General features: G+C 35.9%; 1 protein-coding gene across 12 annotated transcripts in view; it reads right to left on the minus strand.

Moving 5' to 3' along the window:
* The window catches only part of AFDN (afadin, adherens junction formation factor), a 133,415-nt gene that overhangs the window by 29,642 nt on the left and 80,112 nt on the right, over positions 1-23,661 (minus strand). For all 12 annotated transcript variants that reach the window (XM_050895097.1, XM_050895095.1, XM_050895093.1 and 9 more), the window contains 5 exons: positions 22,859-23,124; positions 22,206-22,349; positions 19,065-19,263; positions 17,172-17,275; positions 14,512-14,598 (listed from right to left, as the gene is read on the minus strand). In XM_050895097.1, coding sequence (XP_050751054.1) covers positions 14,512-14,598; positions 17,172-17,275; positions 19,065-19,263; positions 22,206-22,349; positions 22,859-23,124 — 800 coding nt within the window. The remainder of the gene's footprint in view (positions 1-14,511; positions 14,599-17,171; positions 17,276-19,064; positions 19,264-22,205; positions 22,350-22,858; positions 23,125-23,661) is intronic.

A 23,661-nucleotide genomic window follows, 5' to 3' on the forward strand; every position in this document is an offset into this window, starting at 1 on the left:
TGACATAAAATAATCAGTGTTTCTCCGCTGTAGCCTTAGACTCCACTATTTGGTGAATAATGTGATTTTTAATCCAACAATTTAAACTGTTTCTAATTCCTAAATCCTACTATAGGTCACCTATTGACTTGTCAAGCAGCTCTGAGCAGCGTCTGCAGAGCAACAGTATTCTAGTGGAAGCTGAGTCCCAAAACAATTGCAAATCCAAAAAAAGGCCACATACATGCAGATTCTCACACAGAGCAGCAAATTACACAGCGGAAAAACATCTTCATTTGAAGCTTTTGATAGCCTGCATGGCAAGTGCACCCAAAAGGCACTTCCCAACTTTGCCAAGGGCCACCCATTCACTTTCTAAACGTAAAAGATACAAGTCATCCTAACTTTAGCAAGGGATGGAGATGAATAGCATATCTAGAACTGAAGTAAATGCATCCTGTTAAAAAAACTAACACACCTTTACTGATGTAATTACACAATGGGATAAAGATGTCCCCCTTTGTTTCCAGGAAGCATAATTAGGTCTCTGAGTAAAAACACAAAAAGATTCTTGAAAATAATCTTCTCCATGCTGGGGCTTATTCATCTTTAAGATGGTTGTACATAGCCAATGCACGTGGGAAACTGAGGAAAACTATTAGGTCCGGTACCCAGAATGAAGCCATGCATTTGCATGAGATGCGGTACCTGTACAAAATTTTTCGTATCATCTTACACTTATCTTAAGAAGTAATTTAATGCTTTAAAACAGCACAAGTTGAAAGATGTTAACATATGGCACTTGCAAGTTTGGCATGCACCTGAGTTTAGTCAGAGTATGAGAATAATTAATCCTAAATTTGCTGTGACTTACAGGTTACTGCAGGAATTCTATGACAATGGGGAACTTTTGCATTTAGATGGAATTTTAATAGATCTTCTAATCCTACTTGGGAGGTAAAGGCAAACACTGGACACTTCTGCATACAGAAATCTGCTTAGAATGGTAACTCAGGTCTTTATCCTAAATCTAAATGAAGAAAAGAATGTATGGGAAAATGTTTGTTTAAGTGACCAGACTACCTTGTAAAAAGTAAATAAACAATGAGTCCTCCTCATTGAGAGCAAGAATAAAAGGAGCTACAAGTTAAGAGGATAAGCAAAAAACTGAGGTATGAAATGCTACCAATAAACCAGCAATTAAAACTCACCAGAAGTTCTATTTCCCTTAGATCTGGCTTTATTGCATCTGTGCGGCCCACATACACTGTGTAACAATATTTAAAGTGGGACAGAAGGTAGGTAAGCTTTTAGAAAAGAGGACTAGCTTTATTTTTGTCATAGTAGCCTAGTTTCAAATAGTTCTTACCACAGAACAAAAACATGTTTAGAAAAATCTTACAAGATGGAGTCTAAAATTACAACCTGAGGATATAAATAAAAGCAAGGAAATAAAACACAGAGAGGCTTGTTAAGTTTATTACACATTTGGATTATGATGATTGTCGGGAGTTTCATATCACTACTGTTCATAGGTCACGGGTTGCATAGTCCATGCAAATCTAACTCTTCACGTGAAATTAAATGAAAACTTCAAATTACTGAAGTGGTACTAATTAGGCCCTAGTTTAGTGTAAGCATTGGTCAATGTTCAGCTACATTCCCATCTGTCTAATACACATAAGGAAAACTTAATTATAACAAGAGATACTTATTTTTCTGGTGGTTTGTAGTTGAATTGACAAGGGACCTTCTCAAATAACCGAGTAGACCCTACACACGAACTGACACTGAATCTCCTGCGTCTGAAGTCTATGCATGTAATAAGTATTGCAATTCAACTCCCAAACACTGTAAAATACAAAAATATTGTAACTCAACTCCAAAACACTATAACCTGATCAGAAAAAAGTTGATCTGCCCCCTCTAGTACCTAAATTGAATATTTTATAAAATACTTATGAAACTTCCTAAATCAATTCTTTCCAAAGCAAAAAATCCTGACCTGTTAGAAGAAACTAAAATTGCACACTATATTCCCAAACCATAGAGCAACATGTATAAATACTAAAATAGCAGAGGATTTCATGAACAAGAAAGAAGTAGCTTATACGAGCAAGAGAGAAAAATTATAATTTCATTTGTTTCAGAGGATGTTTTATCATTCCTCCATCATGCTGAATCAAACCCCCCCCCAAACCCCCAAACAAACAAACAAACAAACCACCAAAACAAAAAAGCCAAACCAAAACCCTAATACACTTACAATATCAACAGAACTTCATCTGAAAATACAACCAAAGACTGCAGAGCAGAGCACAATTAACCAGCTGGAACTTCAGCAAGAGCTTTCAGCTCTTTAAAAAAACCCTATCTCAGAGATTAATGAATTCAAACAGACTGGAGCCAACAAAAAAGGGCCAACATTAAAATCTCACCTGAGACAACTACTTTTTAATTTTTTTTATTACATATGTAATATAAATAACATTGGTATATACTGACATATATGTTTTTATATATATATACACACACACAAATATATATTCTTCTCTACTAATTCAGAAAAAGTACTTGTTAAGTACTTACATTTGAAAAATTAAGTAGTAACAAAAACTCCATAAACTTTCATTTATAAATGTCTTCTAAATAAGCAGCAGGACAACTGGAAAACTTAAGCTATTATCCCAGGACATACCACCTGAATTTAGTAAAGAATTTACTGCATAAACAAACAAATTAATTGACTGAATGACTTTCCTGTAGGGTCTGAAAGATTAGAAAAGTTCTGAAAACTCATGCAACTATGGCAATCCATAGAAGTTAAAGAGCAAATTTTGGCACCTCTGGTCAGCACAACTTCAATCTCTAGAACGCTGATACAATCAGCGTTAAGAGTCACGGCACTGACACAGGACAAAGGGGGAACAATAAAAAATAAAAGAATAAAAAAATAAATTAAGAAAAAAAAAAGGGGGTGTCCAACACTAGAGTCCCTCATTAAAAGAGAACCTGGAAGCTGAAGAAAATAACAAACCCCCCAAATATTAGGTTTGTTTACAGGATTTCCACTGAACTCACAGAGACTGCAACCTCAAAAAAATCTGGAAATTCGCTGGGAGCAGGAGGATGGAAGGAAAACAAAGTTGATACAACAGAGCCAAGTCAAGCGCATTTAATGTATCAAAAGAAAAAAAATACAAAAATATGCTCAGCTGACTAAGATTTATGGCAGACAAAGGTATGCAAAGTTTTCATACCTGTTGTCCAAATGGGTATTTGCCCCCTTTAAGCCTGGTATGATTCTCTGCTTGACTACAAAAATTCTATCATGTTAAAGAAGCCAAAGGACTAAGTTGGATAATGCAATCTAATCTCAGCTTTTGAGACAGCCTAACAAGAAGCAAGTCATTTTCCATCACATCCGCTTATCATCTGGGCCATCTATCAAGCAACACATCAGTGTACAGTAGTCCATACTTGTTTTCACAATTAGCGTTATTTTGCAAGCCCCTCCTTGCTCTAACAGGATTGCACCCAAAATACCGCATTTGCTTAAAAAATTACTGTGAAAACTATAGAAGAGGCAGCATTAAAAAGAATTTACAGCTACTTCTATGGAGTAATCAGACCAATAAGGAAAAGAGAACAAGATGAACTACAGTGATCTGAAAAAAGAAACAACTACTCCTACGTCAGAAGAATGTAAAATTGAGGATGTACAAGACTACAGTAGCAATGAATTAATAAAAATGACAGAATTAAAGAAAGTATTCAAGGAGAACAGATTTTATTGCTAGTGTTGCTATGTCGCAAGACGAGTTTTATAAGACTTCCTTGTCAGTAACAAACACAGAAAACTTTGGCTCACATACATTACATCAGCTGTAAAATCGGAACATGCCATATAGCGCAACTGTATATAAAGTAGCAGTTTGGATAACAGCAACATCAGATATAGTCTTCCTAATGGCAGCATCACAGCTAGCCCACGAGCTGGTGACTCAGTCACCACGGAAGCATTAAAAGCAGGCAGAAGAAATCCTGCCCACTCCTCCTTCCCATTTGGTATTTGCCAGGACAAGCAGCCGTAACAGCATGGTGGGAACAACAGGCAGCTCCTTCTAGTCAGCGTCAACATGCAGCTGCATTCCCAGGCGAGCCACCCATGCCATGCCACGCCACGTGGGGACCTGCCACCAGCGACACGATGGGCTGGAGGTGCTGAGACATCACGCAGCCCCACCAGTACCCCAATCTAAAGGTGTCACAGTGGGAATGAAGGTCCATCTGTTGATGAGGTGATAACCTCTTAACAGTTAAGCTACTCCCATCCTCAAACATCATGCCCCCCAGCTAGCTTAGGTGGATCACAAACTAGCCGTACTTTCTGCGAGGTTAGTAATATTCTTGCAGTTTTAGTAGATCTGTAGGATGACCTAGTTATTTCAATACCTATCATTAGAATTAAAACTATGAAAACTATTACAAAAACACTCTTCCAGTTGTTAGGAATGACAGCAAAATTGTAGTATTAAGTAATTAAGGAAAAACTATGCAAAACATATCTGCAGGTACGGCATCTAACCAAACCGGTAACGCTCCAGACAATTAACAGTAAGGTCTTGTCATTACTTGTTCTAAACCACCATTTGCCCATACTGGTTTAGCTTCACATACTTTGTTTATCACTCCAATAAAACTGGAACAATGAACAGCTTCCAATCAAGACTGGCAGAATCACGTTTGATTCAAGAAAAAAAATACACTTCAATAACAAGGTTTTTTTAAATGTTACATGTATTAAAAAATACTTTCACTTACATAAAATGCAAGAAAGTCTTCCTAATGACCTTTCAACAGCGATTTGAAGATTTCTGTCTTAAATACGTGAATATTTAAATGGTTTCAAGCGTCACATAAATAGTAATATGAAAACGTAGTCCTGAAGTGAAGGTATCTTCACTCTCCAATTATAGTTTGACTGAATCCACAAGTGTCATACAGTTACCAACCTTTTCAAAGTAATATTCCAATTTAAGTGGCTTCAGATACCGAGACTACCTGTCAAAACACTCCAAAGATTCACATAAACCATTGGAGATTTTAAAAAATAAATAATTTTCAAGACTTTCTTGGATTTTGCATAATTATGCAAAAATTTTAAAAGATTTAGTTTTAACAATGTAGAGATCACATATATGTGTATGTATATACATACAAAAATATACCTTGCTGAAATATTAGGACCTGGTATCTCTCATAACATTTCAAGGATGACACTGTTTCCCCAAGTCAGTCTTTTTTGTTAAGCTTCTATTGTATTTTATAAAAACGAAACAGTTTAAAAACAGAATGAATCCCTGCAACTAAGATGTCTTTAAGCAAAACAGGACAGAAATGTAGCTATCAAGCCTGATAACAGCCATCAGTCCTGAAATCTTTTCTCTGCCTACACCCAGAGTAGATTTTACTGATTTTTATCAAGGCTAATTCTCCGATTCCAGACTCTTAAGTTTACATAGAGATCTCTGTAAGTTTCTATAAACATCCTTAAAGGCAAGTTTATGCAACAGAATCAAGTCTCAGTCTGACCTCCCTGGCAAGTAATTAGTCTAGAAGCATTTAAATAACCCAAGCTTGTAAGCATTTTAAAGAATACCAGTTTACTAAACTTATACAGCCAGTTTAAAAATGTGCTCTCTAGGAGGCAAAAGCAATGGTTTCTGATCACCCAAACACTCACATTCCCTAAAGCTGCGTGCATTTTGTAGGTTGTATCTGGATAAGTACGTATTTCCCTACATTATGTGCCGAACATACTAAGTCTACGACTCATTGAACTACTTGCTGTCAGCCCAGAGGAACGAGAAAGGCCAACTTTGTAGCTACTGGTCCTGCCTCCAGTGAGGGCAAACTTCTCTGGACTTGAAGATCAGGAAAAAACCACTTTGTCAGAGGAAGCAAAGGCCTCGGCTGTCTCAAGACCAATGTAGAGACTTTGGAAATCTGTCATCGTTAGACAGAATACTTCATAGCATGCCCTATATAATTTCCAAATATAAATGACGTGAACCAGCCTACTGTATGTAAAACTGGTCTGTTAGCTGTGGCTACAGCTGCTCTGAGTCACGTTGTACCCTGACTTAAAAAGAATTTTAAAACTGACCCATGCTCCACATATGTAAACTTCTGCTTTCCCCTCTCAAATTCTCCTCCGTGGTGGGTGGAAAACAACAAACATTTTTGGAGTTGGACAAACTACAGTCATAAGTGGGCAAAACATTTCCAATTAAATAAAACAGGCAGTGGAGATTCAAACTTTGGAGACAATCAACATTATTCACAGGCAAAGAAACATCAAGCATTTAACATCTATGAACAATTCCGTTGCAGCTTTAAGTTGCACTGGGTGGGAAAACCGATGAAAAATAAGTTTTACTATTCAGAGGAAAAAAAGCTAGACTGCAAGCAGTACAGTATCACGGGACTCTGAAGCATCTGACAACCTGGAAACCTTACATCCAGTGCATCCAGAAGCTCTATTTACAAACAGCCTCAAAAGGACTAAAGAGAAAGGACTGAAGAGTTTTGTTGTTCTCTTTAATGGAAAAAGGGTTACCTGTTACTTTTTTATAAAAGAATGTTTGCAATCAAGATTGACTTGCACACAGAGCAAGCAAGTTAATATACCCTCTATCTTCCTAAAGCGTGCTTCTCCCAGGAGATAAAAGACCGAAGAACCCAGGATGTTCTGTAACAGAATTCCTGAATGGCATTAATAAAATATGCAGTACTGTAGTCTTGTGCGTATGTCATCTTCTTTTAAAAAAAAAAAAACAAAAACAAAAAAAAACCATAACAAAAAACCCACAATCACATTATGGTATTCAGAAACCTTAATAAGGCAATTAGATAAACATGAAAAGCAGGCATGCTGACACAAATAGCTGTAGCATCTTTGGTGCTAGACAGAAGTTTATCCAATTTGTAACAATGTGATTTCTCTCACACTCTGGAAACTGAGTGCTTCTAAAGCATATCTTCTTTAATGAAAACCAAAGCAACTAAACAAACTAGCTAAAGCAATTGGCCTAAAGTCTCATTCTGAGACTGGAATCAAGTATGCAACAGTTCCTACCTAATTGTACTTTACTCTTGCTCTCATGATATGGGAAAAGTGGTAAGTAAAGGGAAAATGCTTCATATATGACATTCGTAAAAGACTAAGCAAGTTTTATTCAATAACAAAGGTCTTTCTTAACCTTTCTGAAAAGGAAGGTTCTTTTATTATTATAAATGCTGCAACTTAAGATTCGTATGATATTCTACAAATGCATAAAAGCACTCTTAATTTTTAACAAAAGAAATTAAATACATGAACCTGTTTGATTCCATTTCTCTTGTTTCAAAGGAAAAATCTTTTGCTGAGTTCAAGGAAAATATATCGCTTGAGCTCTATTTCCCCAAACAAGGGTTAACTTTTTAATGTACGTTTGCTATAAATACTCTACGAGCAGTGACACATTAAGGGCTATTCAGAGTTATGTACCAATCTACAAGTTGTATTGCAGATTCTGTGATACTCTTCCCTGTTAAGGCAACTCTGAACTAATTGCTCAGCTTAATTAGGTCTGTGGATAGGACTTTACAGGCAAGACATACTGGGCAATCTATTCTGGAAAAAACCCACCCTATACCTCTGCACTTTTTGGAAGAAATGGCTCTTGGCTCTATAGCCAAGGACAAATTACAACTGAAAAAACAACCCACAGCACAATCTTCCACATAATGCTGCTCTGCAGTTTCGGATGGTTACAACTTAATCCAGTATCAGTGCGTACACTATCACGTACTATTAAGCACCTAAATTCCTACTCCAATTGAGAGTATTATTCATACAGGAAAGAGTCTACGCAGAATTTGTTAACTTCTGAAAGTCTTTTTCATTAATAGGAGTAAAAAATTTAAAATTAAAATGCTGTATTAACATGTATCTAAACAGAAGTTTGGAAGTTATTTGAATGCCAGAATTGAATGAAGTCTGGTAGAGGAATTCTAGCTAAAGCATATGTGCATCGTAACTTTTGCAGGCTTGCTAGCAAGTGCCTGCATACAGAAGGTGTTAGTGCAAGGAAGAACTGACACACGAATTTTAAAACCTGTTTTGTTCTGGAAGGCATTAAATACAAATGTCTGGGTGACCCATTTGCAGTATCAATCTAAATACAAGCAAATAAAAAAAAAAAGACAAAAACACTCTACTTGAGCAGAGCTGCGGTCTCACAGCTAGCGAGAAGAAAAATCATGCTGTGCTGGCATAAGCTTTAGTTTTTACACAGCATATGAAAGCATTAGCAAAATTTTATAGAACATCTACAAGGTATCAAACTTTAACCAAAATCCCCACTGGAAGTTATGAATCAACAAGAAACAGGCGAATTGCTAACACATAGCTACTTATTTGTTCATGATGAAGACTAAACTGGCAATTTACATACTATCTTATTCCTGCAAGACTGAGAAATCTGTGCTGGAAATGACAATACTACATTTTTACTTTAAGTTCCTCCTAAGAAGCCTGTTAAGGCAACATCAGTAGTTCAGACCGCTGATGTGAATTAGTATCGAACATTAAAAAAAACATAACAAAGCAACTTCTAAATCTTCTTACTCAAACATTTCAATTAATTCATGATAGGAGGAAAGGGCAAAAGTTTTCCTTCAATACTTCGAAAGCACAGACACAAGAAGACTTCAGATACTGAGGTATCTGAAATCTTAAGAAATCTTAAGACCTGGAACACAAGTAAAGAGCTAACAAATAGTTAAAAAAAAAAATCCCATCAACTGTCTATATTTGCAAACACAGGGTAGAGAGAATCACATTTGTGTATTATGTTACCAGTATTATTAACTACAAACCTAATTTTCAATTGGGGGGGGGAACCAGATTTTTAAATGAATGTTTAAGCCTGTTCCTTCTACATAGATCACCTACAAGATATTTGTAGAACAAACTTTCTGAAAAATTTCACATCAAAACTGATATTCCTGGTAGTCTCAAACCCTCCTTAAATTTAACACCTGAAATTGACTGTTAAATATAAAATCACAAGCAACGGTTTAGAAAATAAAGGAACTTAGAATGATTTAATTAAACCTTAAGAACAAGGTTGCCAAATAATACAAATTATTTATGGTTAAGATGTCACACACTTGTTTTTAGAAAAGTAAGCCCCTTCCCCAGAATATCTACTGATGAACTGTCACACTCTGTGTTTGAAATGCTTCTGTTAAAAAAGAAAGACCTTATCACCATCTCATCCTATTTTAGCAAGCGCTATGAGAATGTTTAATCTGACCATCTGTTAAAAAACCCTGGAAAATACACTCTGATTTATATGCCAGTAGGGGCATATACATATGTATTTTAAGGTGCTTGTATATATTTTAAGGTAACTTTTTCTGTTGTACTAATAAAAGATGACTGAGCAAGAAGTAGGTGTGCGCCATACTTCAAAGAACTAAATCATAGCACACTAATGAATATAACCAGCATGTGAAGATTAATCAACAAAACCTGCTCTATCATTCCTGCAGAACACGGGAATCCTTTCTTTTGTGCAGTAGCAATCTAAACAGAATTTAAATGCCTCTACTCTGTGAATGTGTTGAACATAAGATATCCTACCTGCAACATATTTGCATGTTCTGGTCTTTTCAGAAGGGTCCACAGAGTATTGAAAATCTTATATATACTATTTGGGATGTCAATTTTAATTATTCTACCAAGGCTTTATAAAGGGAAAACAGACTTTTAGAGGAACCTGGATTAAAGCCAACTAATATGACAAGTAAACAGATCACAGGTCATGCTATTCATGCTCTGCCACAGTAAAACAGTAGTTATCACACCTGAAACTTTCCATATTAATAGTCACTTCCACAAATTTGAGAAGTGCATATGAAGAACAAGCTAAAAAATTAGTGAAGTTTTTTCTTTCTAGATTTTAGAAAGTTAGCTACTAACATCTGACTATATTTAACTGCATGCTGTATTACATTGTTGCTACACGAACAAATAACTACTGGCAGGTTTAAACAAGCAAGAGAGCAGGAAAAAGTACAGGGATAGTATTTAAAACTTCAGAGAAAAACAGTCCCAACAGAAACCTGAACAGACTTACCATGGATTCTGTTCTTCCAACAACAGAAAACCACATTTTGATCTCCGGGACTACAGATCCTTGAAAGAAAAAAAACAATTCTCCACTTCTCTTTCAGACCTCAACAGCAACCACTGCTCTAGTCTGCTGGATTTTCCAAGATACCCATCAAGATAACTCTGAGCTGGATGCTATGACACAGTGTAGCATTTATCAACACCAGCTATAACCAATACAATATTCAGACTCTTACGTAATCAGTTATGCTGTTCTGACTTCCATTTACTTTAGAGGCTTTATTAAACTTTGAAAACTGCTAGAAAAAACAAAAAGGGAGCCCTTTTGTACAAGAGACAAAAAAACTCCAAATTAAACAGGAAGTAATGTGCTGGCCCACAGATGGCTAAGAAGTCACATGCGAAAGCCCCCAAAAAGCGATATATTTTTAAAGTAAACTGCATGCACACGCTGCTTCCAAATCATCTGGATTTCATAAAAACTTAACCGCAATGTGGTTGGGAGTCAGGCAGCTTTTAACATCAAAACATCTTTCAGGGTTAGAGCAACCAAATTCTGCACACAACCTCAAAAAGCAATACTGTTCCCGATGCCCGACCACTCCTACCAACTACATTTCCATATACCTATTACAAAAGCTACTGCTAGTAAAGCTACAGGAGTATTACTGTAAGAAAACATGCAACACCTACAAAAGAGTAGAACAAGTTACCTTTTTGGATCACATCTGAAGCTATACAATTTAACTTTAAATAAAAATAAAAATCTGTGTAAAGTACTCAGTTTAAGAAACACTGTTAGGTATTTTCCCAATTTAAAAAACCCAAACAAAACCCAAACAAACACAACACTGTTTACAGTGCTCTGGCAGCTAACAGCTGTTTCATAACTAAACTTGTTTTTTCTGGTATGTTTGCATATAGTGTACATGCTTACTACACGGTTGCTCAAAGGGGCTGTCCTGCCTCGGAAAACACCCTTACAGCAAAGTGAGGTGAACTAGGTGATGCGCAACATTTCTGCTCTCTCTGGCACTCCTGGCAGGCCTTTAAAACTTCTATTTCACAGCTACTCATATTTTATTTAATTAGAAGTAATGCACTTAAACATTTTACCGGTCATTAGGTCAAAAGATGATCAAATACAGGGTTCCCCAGGGACCTAACACTTTCATATACTCCTTGACTTACCTCCTTTGGTTTTGTTTTTACATTAATGTCAATGTGTTTGCAATCACCTAGTGTCACAAACTGAAACCATCTATCATAAGAATAAGCAGGTGCACAGCATTTCAACGCAAGTTGCATCACTTCTCTGCTTGTATAACCTTAGCTTCAACTCCAATCATCTTTTTCGATTGCAGCAGAGAAGGCGTGACAATCACTTGGTAATTAATAACATTTGGTGTGGAAGGGGTATGTAAGGTATGGTATCTAATTTTCCCATTAAAAACTTCTAATTGGCACAGAATTTATCTACAAAACTCTGAAAACTAATAAAAACTCAAAGAATTATCGAATGATAAATTCATTAGATGTTTCCTCAGAGATGAGCACAGATTACTAGGAAAGCGTAGATTTTTTGCAATGGGTAGAAGGAAGAAAAGTAGTCAGTAGGAACTATTTTTCTTTAAAATCTCTGAGAAGCTGCCCATTTCATCCATCTCTAGAATACCACTAACCTACATTTTAACCAACTTCATCCAAAGCCAGTGACAAGTACGAGGAGCCCATTAAGACTTAACAAGAAAGGCAGGTCAGCACTGACATGCAAAGGCATTCTCACAGCATGTTACTGAAAGCAACTGTTTTGTCACATCACAGGAAAAAACCAACTCTTTTCCTAACCAAAGCTGAACAGATTCAGGGTTGTCTTTCACCGGTTGGAGCAGGGCCACCTGTTGACCAGCCGCTGCATATTCTTTTATTACAGAACTTTTGAAGCACTCTAGAAATCAATAGTTCAATAAATGTAATTGGGTCAGCAATCAAACTGGGATCCTGTGCATGGCAGCAGTAACTGTGTATTTCTGAAACTGAACATGAGCTTTCATTTCTTCAGCTATAAGGTACTTTCATATGAGCATTTGATAGCCAACCTTTTACTATTAAAAAAGTTAGAAAAACCTAAATCTATTCTCACGCTTGCCTCTCCCTCTCATTTCAGGTATGCTACCCAGTTAATATTTAGAAAATTTTAACAAATAGTCTACTGCACTTCTTCCTCCATTTTCCTCAGCCAAAAGAAAAAATGAGAATTTTAATTTTTATGCTGGGAAAAGATACATGACTTGAGACATGTCAGAAAAATTATTAGTAAAAGTCAACAAGATAGGAACAGAAAGAAAAAACCCACCCACTATTGCTAGCTTCTCGGTCACACTCACTCAATTCTTTAATCTGTTCTGCTCTGGCCAGACTGAGAAAATTAATGCCTATGTATTCTTCCTTGGTCTGTTGTTTTTATGAAGCCTATTATGGGAAAAACATGCTATTAATTACTTACAATAAGCAACTTTGAACCCCTTGAAACAACCCCTTGAAAATAATCCTATTTAACTACTACAGCAACTTGTTTCAACAATAATGCAAAACAATTATTTCTATCCAATGAACATTCTGCTGACTTCAAATTATGCAAAAGTTTCTATTCTACGTACACTGAAACTAAAATAAAAATCTGCCTCTTGCTTATTTCAGATCAAGATTTAAGACATAACCATTTTAAAATCAGAATTCCAATATTGTAGCAGGCACACAGCAGCAAGATGAAATGCAATCGCTGCCTGACCCAGTGAGTGTTTCTGCAACTGTGCTGAGATGAAGACTGCTGCTTCCATCACTGATCATGTTAAAGAAACCATGAAATTGGTTAAATAACTTGTAAAAAACTTTCAAATCAAGCTTACACACTGACCAGTAGCGCTGTTACATACTGCTAATGGAAGTTAAGAGTGTCAGTTGTTAAAACAACAGAGAAGCTAGCCAGCTCCAGTGAAAAGGGTAACTTTTTCCCCGTTACATCCTGCTTCTCTCTACATGAGAAATCAGATTTCACAGTTTAAAGTGAAAAAAAATAATTTCCACTGCACATTTTGAAACATTCAACAGAAATGCAGACGACAGTCAGAAATATGATACATATTTAATCTGGCGTATCTCAAGATCTAGTATTTGCTTCTCAAATTATTAACCCACTCCACCAAAATAAGAGCAGAATATTGAGTTACATTTTTCAGATCCTGAATAGTTTCCTCAATAACTGCTGATTGTTAGCAACATACACCTGACACCTGGTATTCCTTCACAGACGTCAGAAATAAATCTTAAAAGCTGATACCATGCAAGATTACCACTTCAAGAACAGACTATGAAATGAGCAAAGTTGTAGAAAAAAAACCAGTGCTGTTTAGAAGCAATTAACTGTGTGAGATAACTTAAAAGCAGTAAAACAATCATGTTTTCAGCCCATGCAGTAAGTGCCAAGGAGGACTACAGCATTCTGAAGTTTCACGTACTACACAGCGAAGAGACATTAGGAAAGACTTGTTCTATCTGTTGTACACCACATAATTAGAACAAGGACTTTTGGATATCACCATTGCATAATTTATAACAAGCCTAAAACTCAAAGATTATGTCTGCTATGTGACCCAGTCAATAAAGCAAAACCAACCAACTAGTGGAGTCCTCCATCTGGTGGCTGGAGTTGGACATGCATTCTATACATTACTATCTAGTGCTACTAAGAGTAGCATACACCCAGAATTTTGGCAAGTCAGGGCAAGAGGTGTACCCTCCTTCACCAAGCTACTTAATATGCTGTAGCTCTCTACTATAAAGAAGCAAAACTGAAGTCATACATGCACCTGTACACTGTGCAAAAGATAAGGTGGTATCTTCACAGCAGAAAGTATACAAACTTTAATGTATATATTTGAATTATTTTATTTATTCATCAAATGTTAAAAAACCCCACACATTTAATTCTTTATATTTACTGCTTTTCTTTCCTAGACACTACTGCTACTTTTCAGCAGAAGTGCTAAATAAGCCTGTTTATTAATTCCATTTAATAATGCTGCCAATTTTTGGCTCTGACGAATAAACCTGTAGTAGGGGTTTAAACTTAAATGTCATAATAACTACATCCATATTATGTTTCCTCTTGTATTGTTCACATCTGTGTATTTTACAGAAACATTCCCCAGCCAGAATAAAAGTATGATCAACACGACGTACACAACAAACTTAAGGGAAATAGATTTTTTCCATTAATATTTTCCACAGCAGGCTGATAAAAAAAAGCTTTTTTCAGTAACACTTAAACAAACTGACTTCCATACCTTGGCAGCAACAATGCTCAGGCCCATTCCATTTTGTTTTTTTAGTGTTACAGTGATAATTTCAGGTTCTTTCCTCAAAGGCTGAGCCTATCAAACAGGGAAGGAGAAAGAATTAAGACAAGAGTTCATATTCACTGCCAGGCTAGGAAAGTTACTGCGCAAAATAGTTCATCTACAATCAAAACTAAGTTGTAGTGCAGCAGAAGATCTCGCACCCTAAATAATATGTCCGGTACTCCATTTTAAAGGTAGAATCTCTAACGTTTGATTAATATGGATTCACATTATCAAGTACTACACCTGTGTTACGAACACTGCCGAAGCTTTGAAGTCTACCCATTGTTTCTCCTTCTCTAATTCAGTAAAGAGATTATTAATGATTCACAATTTGAAATGTAACAGGTCTATAGAACTGTAGTAACTTTTAATGAAAACTGAAGTTCAGACTCGGTAGGCTCCTATTAGAAAGGTGAGGGTGATCTACACGAAGCTCAGGTTTTAGTGCTGCATCTATAACATAATAACTCTGCAAAGATATTAAGAGGCCAATTAATTTCAAAGGCAGAGTTAAAGCCTTGAAAGAAAGTTCAAAAAAATTTCACTTCTGAAAACTCTGTAAATCGAATACAGCCCAAACTCCTGAATGTGTTCAGTAATTTTTTATATCTTTGCAACGTTGCCAGTTCCCTCTACTCAAAAAGTTGCCATCACAGCCTTCACAGCTGAAGCGTTAAAAGCACCCTATCTTGTATTCATATTAAAACCTGCTAACTGCAAGTTCCACAAGACCCATGACAAAGTAAAAATACAAGCAAAGGAAATTAATTCAAAAAATAACAACACTTTTTGATTAAGTTCAAGCATTAGAAACGCAAGTAGTTCTTAGGAGTATTTTAGCACCCCTGTGCCAAGGATGGCAGAAGAACAGAATCTGTTCCGACTTTATTCAGGATTTTTTCCATTAATTTAAATAGAAACATTATTAAACTAATCAAACAAAAAACATACACACTGGAAAAGGTAAGCTACTGGGAACATAACTTTGCTATCAGTCTATACTGAGTTTCTCTCTTGGTCTAAGAATAAAAGAAATTCTTCAGTGAAAATTTGAGGAGGACTGCTTAGCCTGGGCAATTCCCCAGAATACCAACAGAAGCAGAATTGTGAGAATAGTTTTGGCTTGGGGCAGGGGGGAGAAAAGGAAAAAAGGAAAAAAAAAGACCTTACAGCTATAAAATGGAACATTTACCCAGTATTTAGATTATGTAGACACGTTGCACCAAGAGGTGATTTGTGAACTGGCATTGAAAGCACTGCTCAGACACCAAGACTAAAGACTTTTAGCGCTCTCAAGCTTAGCACATTGAATTAATATACATGCACCAGAGAGAAGAATGATTTCATCAGGTTATTTGAACAGTCTAACATGGTATTCATTTCCATGGATGAATGAAATAGCAGCATCCACTCATCCTGCATTTCTTTAGGAAGGCTTTTTAAGGAAGACTAGCCACAACTCTACTTTAGCTTTTTCTTAGCATGAGGAACAGCAAGTACCTAGCATAACTTAAGATGATTTTTGTTTCCACTAGCTCTAAAAAATGCATTTCTTTAGAGCAACGAAGGGAGGAGGAAGAGCATGATGTCTCAAGAATGTCTCTGCTATATTTTCCTCAGTCAAATGCCTGTTTAGGGAGATACCAAGCCTGCAGAGCCTGGCTTATCAGTCCAAGACTGGGCTCTGCTGTATCAGTCATACAGACTTAGGAGATGCTCTCTTCTGTAAACACGTTCTTTAGGCCACTGTAGCAAGACTGCATAATGTCATCTAACAAGTGTTGGGTTCTGAACAGAGTAAATTAAGCTTTCAAGTCCCTCTGAATAGTGAGGGGCAAGTATTTTTCACAGAAGGCCTTAGGAACATACGTAAATTCTAGTTTCATGTTGGACTTCCTGATTTCATTGAAATACTAACTATAAATATGAAGCTATTTCTGTTTAGCTGCTCTAAAAATTATTTCACATAAAGCCACCATCTTTCCAAAACCAAGTTCTTCTGTAACTTTGATATTCTTGGTTATCACATATTAAAAAACAAAACAAAACAAACCACAACAAAACAACACAAAATAAAACAAAAAACCCTACAACAGAAAACAAAAAAAACCACTTTACACTGAAGCGAAACCTTTCTTTAATAAGTATAATGAAAAGGAAAACTAAAGAATTTTTCCTGAAAACCTAGCAGGAAAAAAAAATACCAGATCACAACTTAATACTAACATTTAGTTGGCAACTGCCAGTTTATAAATAAAAGCAGCCTGCAGCTCCATTCACATTATAAGTTATTTACAGATGCATGTCCACATATATTTTTGCCTGTGTTTAAAAGGAATTTCTTCACTGTTTACCCCCAGGGTTGGGGAACAACAGACAAAGTTTGCTTACGTGAGAATTATATCATGCCACAGTCTAGAAAAACAGACTTATAAAAAAATCTGCAAATAGTTCCTTAAGTTCACCAAATCACTGATGATCTACACATTTAACGATGAAGCCTGTTCTTCCTAATAAGGATTAAAACTCATCACATAAAACACAATGGCTTGCCAAGAAATCACTATTCAGTTTTGACAATTATTCACTGAATCAATACTTACTAGCTCAGCATTCTCATGTGACAGGTGACTTTCATAGTCTGCACCTTCAAAGTATATTGTCCACGTGCCTGGTGACCGTGAATGAGGTGTTAGTCTACAAAAACCTAAAAGAGAAAGGAACATCAACATGGTTATTTTCTCAACAGATTAATTAAAATCAAATAGCCTGCCACAAGGAAATACCAAATAGCAGTATTTATCTTTCTATATTCATTAGTATGTTGAATCTTACATCTTACACGTCATTATGCGCTTCACTGCAATTTTATAGTGTCTACAAAATCCTACAGTTCTATAGTTGCTGCTTCTGAGAAACATATGTATTTAAAAACACTACAAGCTCATAGAAAACTCTTGGGCTGCAAAATACCGCTTATACCAACCAGGCTCAAAAGAGGCGTGAAACACCAAGTCATCTTTTAGAATACAAACCACCACAACTCTGAATAAGACAGCACCGCAGAAATCTTCTGCTTTGCAAAGAGTCTAGCTAACCCGTCTCAGCATAGATGTGGCAGAGGTGAAGCTTCGCCTGGACTCATTACTTTTTTTAATGCAACTATGCAATTAAAAGTGCGGTTTTGTTTGATTTGTTTTTTGTTAATTGAGAAACACCTAGAATTTTAAAAAAAAAAAAAAAAAAAAAAAAAAAAAGAGCCACAGCAGCTGAGAGGTATCCAACATTGCTTCCTAAACGAGGGACAGTGAGAATCCACATCGCAGTCAAATTACAGATCACTCCATCCAAATAGATGAGATTCTCCTCCTCACAAACACCATCTTTCAGCAATTCAGTTTACACTGATTTACTGCAAATCAGTCCCTCAGCACAATTTAAGGGATACCTAAAAAGTAAAATTTTGAATGTATGCATTAAAAAGGCCTTCCTTATAATAACTATACAGACATTTGTACGGCAAATGAATTACACTTACTAATTGAAGAATTTATTCTACTAGTTGTCTTTAATCTCAAGACTACATCCTCTGTAATTCACTGTGCTTTCAAAACAGTCAGTTTCCTACTTTTTTTTTTTTTAATGCAAGAGTATGGCTTTTCTATAAACTAAGTTGGAACCAACAATTGCAGAACTTCACTGTAGGATAGAGTAAGTCTGCTTTGTCGACAGCCTCCTTTGCTGTCCTACCTACCATGATATTCCTGTAGAAATGTTTAAACAACTGCTTTTTAAACAAAAAATTATGAAGAAATTATGTAACAAAAAAGCTTCTAATAAAATTGAGTAGCACAAGATAAGGATCATAACTTGTTCATTCACTGTAAATGCTCTGACAGACCCCCTGCTTTACTTTCTCAAGTTTATGTCACTTTCACCCAACCACAAGAGCTCTCTACTTGTCATCTGAAATTTTGTTGGACTGCAAATGCCCAAACCATACATTCTGATGTTGATGAACATTAAAAGAACTATTTTAAGCTCGTGTTTTTTTAATGTTATATGGAAAGAGCTGATGAGTAAAAAAAGTGAGTTAACTATTTAATTCACATTAGCTTTAAAAGTAAGTTGACTGTGAAATTGTTGAAGCATTACAAAATTTATATTTATGTCAATTTTTTGCTGCTCTAGCACCAAAATCCAAAAAACCTCTGGAGCAAAGGCAAAATAAAGTTTCAGTAGGCACTAGTAACTCAGCACTGCTTATTTAGAACCTTGAAAGTGAATGAAAGGGACAGGGAGAAAGGGTAAAGATTAAAAATTCCTGCATACTTTTTATGGGTTGCAAAAGTAAACACTTAAAGAACGCAGTATAAAAAGATTGAAACATACATAATGAAAAAGGAAGTGGTTTACATATAACTAAAATATATTTTGCATTCTGTGTTCACTACACCGAGAAAAGAAGATCATTGTAAAACAACAGAAGAACTAACCTCTCTGACAGAGTGGATCTAAAAATTCTTGTAAACCACTTGGAACATTTCTGACAACATCGCAGGAATAGCCATCTTCTGGTAAAAGAAAAGGTAGCTGTAAGTCAGGATCCTCTTCCAGTTGGACTTCTCGGCCATCGCTGCGAGCAAGTTCATCAGCCGTATTTTCTGCAACAGTTACTACATTCTCTATCAATTCCTGAACAGAAGGCAGAAAGACATTGTTACTATAAAGGGATAATTTTCCTTAAGGAAAAAACTAACATTAAGAAAAAACTAAGACTGCAAGAAAAAGGTATTTGGAAAATAAATTATCAGATACAAAACTTCTTCAGCTCCACTACGTACAGTCAGTATGCTGCGTTGCTTTATTTGATTAAATCCCATAGATTATGTAGTTAGAGAATATAACAGCAGCATTTATTTTTACTTGAGTATTTTCAAAACTTGTGATGCATGTTTTTACTTGATACAAGAGCTGTATTTAAAAATATATAACAGAGAACATGCATATGCAGAGGTGGAATCACAGGCAGCTTTAAAATTTTCACATTTTGTTGAGTGTATATATACTTCTGTAAGACTAAATATATAGAAAAGAAACAGACAACTTGTGTAAAACAGGATTTTCAGCTCCATCACAACACATATACACACACAGGACCAATGGCATACACATTTCCCTAGTTTGGAAGCTTTATAGAACTATAATTCTACGTTTCCTGGGAGCTCAGTATAATGTGAAGGATCCCTTAATGTAGATACCTATTTTTTAAATAACACCATAGCAGCACACAACACAAGAGCAGGATCACTCAAGGTGCAGCAGGGAACTTTTAAGTTTTACATTTGGTGCACAATTGTTCTGCTTAGTATCACGAAAAGCTCTATGAAACCAGTGTACTTTTCACAACGTAGCTACTGCGGTTGTATGTAGCACACAGTAGTCTTCCTTCTACATTTTAGAGAGATCTGTAAAATTTCAATAGGATATCTATTACTAGATTGTATGAACTGAGGAAAATTAATTCGGACGTTAACAAAAATAAAATTCCTAACAACTTTGCAAAAAGTAAAGGTCCAAGCAGTACTTTGTTTCTACATTCTTCTGTTTATCCCAAATTACTCAGAAGAGTGCACAATGAAAATGCTCTTCTCTCTCTCCTCAAGCAGTTCCTCCATTATTCTGTTACTTTATATGCCTTAGGCTGCCCTAAGTTTTAGCATGAAAGTATTCAGTTGTTAAGTGAAATAAAAAAAAGTTACAGGCAACTTTTAAAAAAGATGTAAGTAGTAATTCTCTGAGCACTCAGCCTCTTGCAAGTTGCATGCTCTGCCTTAGGAACCAAGAAATCACCCCAGGTTTGACTCATCACTACATTTGAACGAGCAGGCAGCATCAATACTTAAAAGTATCTTTACCTCTAGTTAACCACCATTCTTTCTGGAAGAGAACTCACTCCAGAGATGTGTGATGTTGCTGGCATCAAGTCAGAATTACTACAATTAATTTATCTGAAGCTGCTACAAATATTACATATAGATTCCTTTACTACAAGTATTTGCTTTACCAAAGATTCAGATGTGATTTCTGGTCTCTTTCTACAGCTTCTACATGGCTCCCAAGACCAGCTTAACAGTTTGGTCTTAATCTCACCTCAGTTACACTAACATGCAACTCAGAATCCGTAAGCTTGATACAACAATTTTATTACTGGAGCACAATGCAGAACACAGTTGAGACAAAACAATGTAAGTGTTCTCATCTGAATGTTCAGTTTCAGCAAATTTCCAGGGGGAAGTCAGATAAATCCAGCCTGCCTTTAGAAGTGCTCTTTGAGAAGGGCCTTTTTACCATAAAAGGTGCTAATTTTTAAAAGAATTACATCAAACTAAAGTTTGTAGAAATAAATACATTTATATTCCTTTGAACAAATTCGAAGCCTTGAAATTTTTCAGATTTGGCAGCAGTAAGTCAGAGTTTGAGTGTTCAAGTCTTTTTCATAGCAAGGAGCACAGAAGTCCCAAATACCACTTCATCACAACAGAACGAACTAGCCATATTGTAATCCTCCCTCTGACACAAAGACAGCCTGTCAAGTTTAGCACTGTATTTCTTTGGTGGTCCCTAAAGAACAATAATAATAAACTGTGGAATTCTACCTATGTGTAAACAGGAAATACAAGCTATGTTCTTCAGCAAAAGACTTTTTGGTTTGGTAGCCAATATATAAAAATATATCCAAGCTACAAGTCCCCTTTAACACCTTTAGAACCATTAGAACATATTAATACCTTTGATTTAATAAACAGATGCATCCAAAGTTATTAAAAAATAGACTTTGTAGACAATGCATTCAGTTATATAAATATTAGATTATCTTCACTTTGTAAGATTTTTGAGATCAGTCAACTATCCTGTAATCAGGGTTTACCTTGTTTTCATCCACATACAATTACAATTCTGCAAGGAACACAAAATCTCTTTTGACTCTTGCCAAAGAGATGTTTCCCATGGATAAAACTTAGAACAGTAAGTTATGGCTTAAATATCAAGATAAAAACCAGTTCTGAAAACAACATATATCTCTCTCTACATACACGTTCCATGTAACAATCTGTCTGCTGCTTATATGAAGGGATTCAAGATTCATGGATTTTTACATCCCACATGTAAAAAGAAAGAAGCAGGAACACTAAGCATTTGATTTCTATAGTCAAAATTTCAATCTTTGTTCCTGTGGTTATACATAGAACTAGCTTTTGGGAGTGCTCTGTGCGCCTCTCCTCTACGGCCTTACTTGTGGATTTCATCCACAAATGGTGTAAGGTGCAGTGACACCTCTCCGAGTATGCTCAACATGCAGTGTTACCTTACGTTCCAACTCTGTGCAAGAGAGATTTTTGGTAATATTCTGCTCGAGTTGCAGTGAAGTACACCCACCAAAGTTGGTGCCCAGAAGCAGGCTGATACCACCAATACTTCTTATTGTATGGAGAGCAGATTGCCTGCTCTGACTCTTCTCGTAACAATTCCAAACCAATCAACAATAAGACAGCTATTTTCAGGCAGTGTTTTTATTTTAAGTCTATATTCCTCAGGTATGTTAAGCAGCACAGTAAGTGATAGAAGAGACTTACTGTTGGGATGAGTGGTTCATCTGGAGCACAGTGATAATTCTGCAACAAAGCTTGTAGCTGCAGAGAATTCAGCTTAAAGCAAGTACTGTTAATATTTGGAACATCTGCATGTGAATATTTGTCCATGGTAAGCAATGTGGTTGCCTAGGAGAGAAAAAGAAGTCAGAGGAGACAAATCCAAACCAGACTGAAACCTTAAGCCTTGTTTCTGAGTTTTCTTTAGATGAGAGATAGGAAGAGACAAAGCAAGAAGCCAGATTTGTTACAGAAGCAACATAAATATCCTCAAAACAACCACTAAATATATCTCCTGTACCTACAAGATTAATTAATACTAAACCTATCATAAATGAGGCATATCAATTTTTCAGCTACTCTTCTTGTCTCTGTTCAGCATAGTTATAGCTCAGTCTTATAAACAGAAATTGAACAGCATGTTGGCTAAAATCACTAATTATTAATTTCACTTGTAACTTAAATATTAATTATGTTGAAAACATATTTTGTGTTTTTGCATGCTACCTCAATGTTACAGGATGGATTCACACAAACTACACTTGTCCACATGCTATTCTCTAGGAACACAGAATATACAAATACTCTCTTTGAATATACAATTATGGGAGAAGTGTTAATGAGAAATACACACTCACCTGCACTATTCTGCTCAGGTGGCAATCAGCAGCCAATTCTAAACCCTGTTTTTCTGCCCAGGCTTCAATATGGCCCAACTGTTGACGAACAATAGCTCCCCAATAATGTGAACATAACCCTGAATCTGGGGCCGTAACTAATCTGTTAAAAAGCCACATGTTGATAAAATGAAACAGCTGGGAGAAGAGCTGTATAGTCAGAGCAGCATTGACTCTACATCGTCGCAAAAGGGACATAGCTCCAGTCAATGTATGCAGCACATCATCTATAGAGGTAAAACAAAAAGTAAGTCACATTCACATACTGCAATGTACAACTGGTTTAGGCCATAAATGGAGACACCTAACCCAGGTTGGTGAATGCCTGGTAGAACCTACATGTATTTAAGCTATACAGACTTTCAGAAATAAATTCACTGCTTTGTGGTTTTCAAGATGGAACAACATTAAACTGATAGCTGAAATATATTTTTTAACTCCTGAAACGACAATAAATTATTCTGGGGAAATATTTAGTATACAAGTATATCATTGGTTATATCTGACAGTTAAATCATGTCCTCACTTGAGTAAACTCATTTTTCTGTTCTTTTTAATAACAAGTTAAAAACTTTATATTCTACTCTTTCAAATGCATATTGCAATTATTCCATAGCTCCTTGCAGTTAAATATGAAACTGTATTCACAAATTTCAGCAGAAACTATGCGCACTGCATGATGTACTTTACACATTAGTTTTTTAAAATATTATTCAAATTTCCTTTTGCCCATTAGTTCACTGCAACATTATGTAAGAAGCAAT

This window comes from Gymnogyps californianus, chromosome 3, assembly GCF_018139145.2.
Source record: "Gymnogyps californianus isolate 813 chromosome 3, ASM1813914v2, whole genome shotgun sequence".
Lineage (NCBI taxonomy): Eukaryota > Metazoa > Chordata > Aves > Accipitriformes > Cathartidae > Gymnogyps > Gymnogyps californianus.